This window comes from Thamnophis elegans, chromosome 8, assembly GCF_009769535.1.
Source record: "Thamnophis elegans isolate rThaEle1 chromosome 8, rThaEle1.pri, whole genome shotgun sequence".
NCBI classification, from domain to species: domain Eukaryota; kingdom Metazoa; phylum Chordata; class Lepidosauria; order Squamata; family Colubridae; genus Thamnophis; species Thamnophis elegans.
Genome location: NC_045548.1, coordinates 6,323,927 through 6,325,848, shown reverse-complemented (window position 1 = coordinate 6,325,848; position 1,922 = coordinate 6,323,927). Strand labels below are relative to the sequence as shown.

Sequence of the window (1,922 nt, the reverse complement as noted above, 5' to 3'; positions counted from 1 at the left end):
TGCGTCCATAATTCCATCTCTGCAATGGCTGGTTGTAGAATACTTGGAGATGGAGGTGGGGGGTAGGGGGATAGGATGATTTGTCTCCAAAGTAGACTTTCCTCCATACGCCCCCCCCCCAAACTGGATTTGCCTTTATGATCTGAACTGACTTCAACTGTCCCTCTCTTGGAGAGAGACTAAAGCTCCGTCAAACCTGCTCTCCTCCTTCCTCCCCCACCCCCTAATTTCCCCAACCCCCCCCCTCTTCCACCAACTCCCCATCAGGGTCTCCCTGATCTCTTCTGACCCTGGGGATTGGGGGGGGGAGACTTCAGGGGGCTTCCCCGCTGGGGGGAAAAAAAACCGCACCATTTCCAGACAGCGGACCCGACGGCCGGGATGATGGCTAAGGAGAAGGCGGGGGGGGGGGTTAGAAGTCCAAGGCTGTGCTCTCCCCTCTGGAGGAAGCTGGCCAGCGCCTTTACTCCCCCCCCTCTCCACCCTTTGAGGAGGGGTGTGGCGTCTTGGGCGGGCGGGGGAAGGCGTGCTCGGCTTGATAAAAGGGCAGCGCGGGCCGTCGAGGGCACCAACCTGCCAACATGGTGCTCACCGAGGAAGACAAGGCTAGGGTGCGCGCCTGCTGGGGCCCCGTGAGCAAGAATGCCGAACTCTACGGATCGGAAGCCCTTACTAGGTAAGCCACGCAACCCCGCCGCCCTTCCCCTCCTGCGGGTTTGCGCGAACGAAGCTCGCCTGGGCGCTGCTGCTGCTGGTGCCTCCCCTCGGGGCTTCCCTTCCTTCATTCTCCCTTACCCCCCCCCCGCCACCCCTTCTCTTCTGCAGGCTCTTCGCCGCTCACCCAGCCGCCAAGACCTACTTCCACCACTTCGACGTGAGCCCCGGCTCCAGCGACCTCAAGACGCACGGCAAGAAAGTCATCGACGCCATCACCGAAGCCGTCAACAACCTGGACGACGTGGCCGGAGCCCTCTCCAAGCTCAGCGACTTGCACGCCCAGAAACTCCGCGTGGATCCCGTCAACTTTAAGGTGAGCGAGTCCCCTTCTCCCGACGGGGCGCACGCCTCCCTCCCGCCTGCTTCCCTTGGGTGGCCCGGGTGGGTGGGTGGGTGGGATCCTTGTAGGCAGTGGTCTCCAACCTTGGCAACTTTAAGACTTGTGGACTTCAACTCCCAGAGCTCCTCAGCCAGCTCTGGGAGTTGAAGTCCACAGGTCTTAAAGTTGCCAAGGTTGGAGACCACTGCTGGAGTGGAGTGGAGTGGAGACCACTGCTTGTAGGCATCTCTCCTCCGACGGCTCGGGGCCGGGCTATGCTCTGCCTCTCTTAACGGGCCTCCTCCTCCTCCTCCTCCTGTCTGCAGCTGCTGGGCCACTGCCTGGAGGTAACCATCGCCGCTCACAACGGTGGGCCCCTCAAAGCCGAAGTCCTTTTGTCCCTTGACAAGTTCCTCTGCAAAGTCGCCAAGGTCCTGGTGTCCAGGTACCGCTAAGAAGGAGAGCGCGCACGCCCTGCCTGTGCTGGGAAAGAATGGCCCTCTTCCTCTCCGGTCTCTCCCCTCCTTCCTTCCTTCCTGGATGAACCTCCTTCAACATCTCTTGCCTGCATGTCTTCTGCTCTGTGGGGGTTCCCTCCTGGAACCCTAATGTGGGCATCTCCTCGGAGCCCTGAATTGCTAGTTGCCCTGTGGCTGCGTTGACCAAGCCAAGGTCTGTGCTCTCCGCAGTGGGACTGAGCAACTGAAGATCTAAAGGTGCGGATGATTCAACCACCCTCATGTCATCCGCCACCCTTAATTTCTGAGCTGGTTCTACTTCCACTGTTGTTGCAAACTATTGTTTCCATTGCTTTCTCTCCCTTGTCGAATCTTCATTATTACAACAAATCAATAAAAGCACAGGAAAAGAGGTGCAATCGCCTTTT

General features: G+C 59.1%; 1 protein-coding gene across 1 annotated transcript; it reads left to right on the top strand.

The window, feature by feature from the left end:
* Positions 1-548: 548 nt before the first annotated feature.
* LOC116512631 (hemoglobin subunit alpha-A) lies at positions 549-1,922 on the top strand. The gene is made up of 3 exons (XM_032223229.1): positions 549-676; positions 826-1,030; positions 1,363-1,922. Exons 1-3 carry the CDS (start codon positions 582-584, stop codon positions 1,489-1,491), a joined length of 429 nt encoding a protein of 142 aa, XP_032079120.1. The 5' UTR covers positions 549-581; the 3' UTR covers positions 1,492-1,922.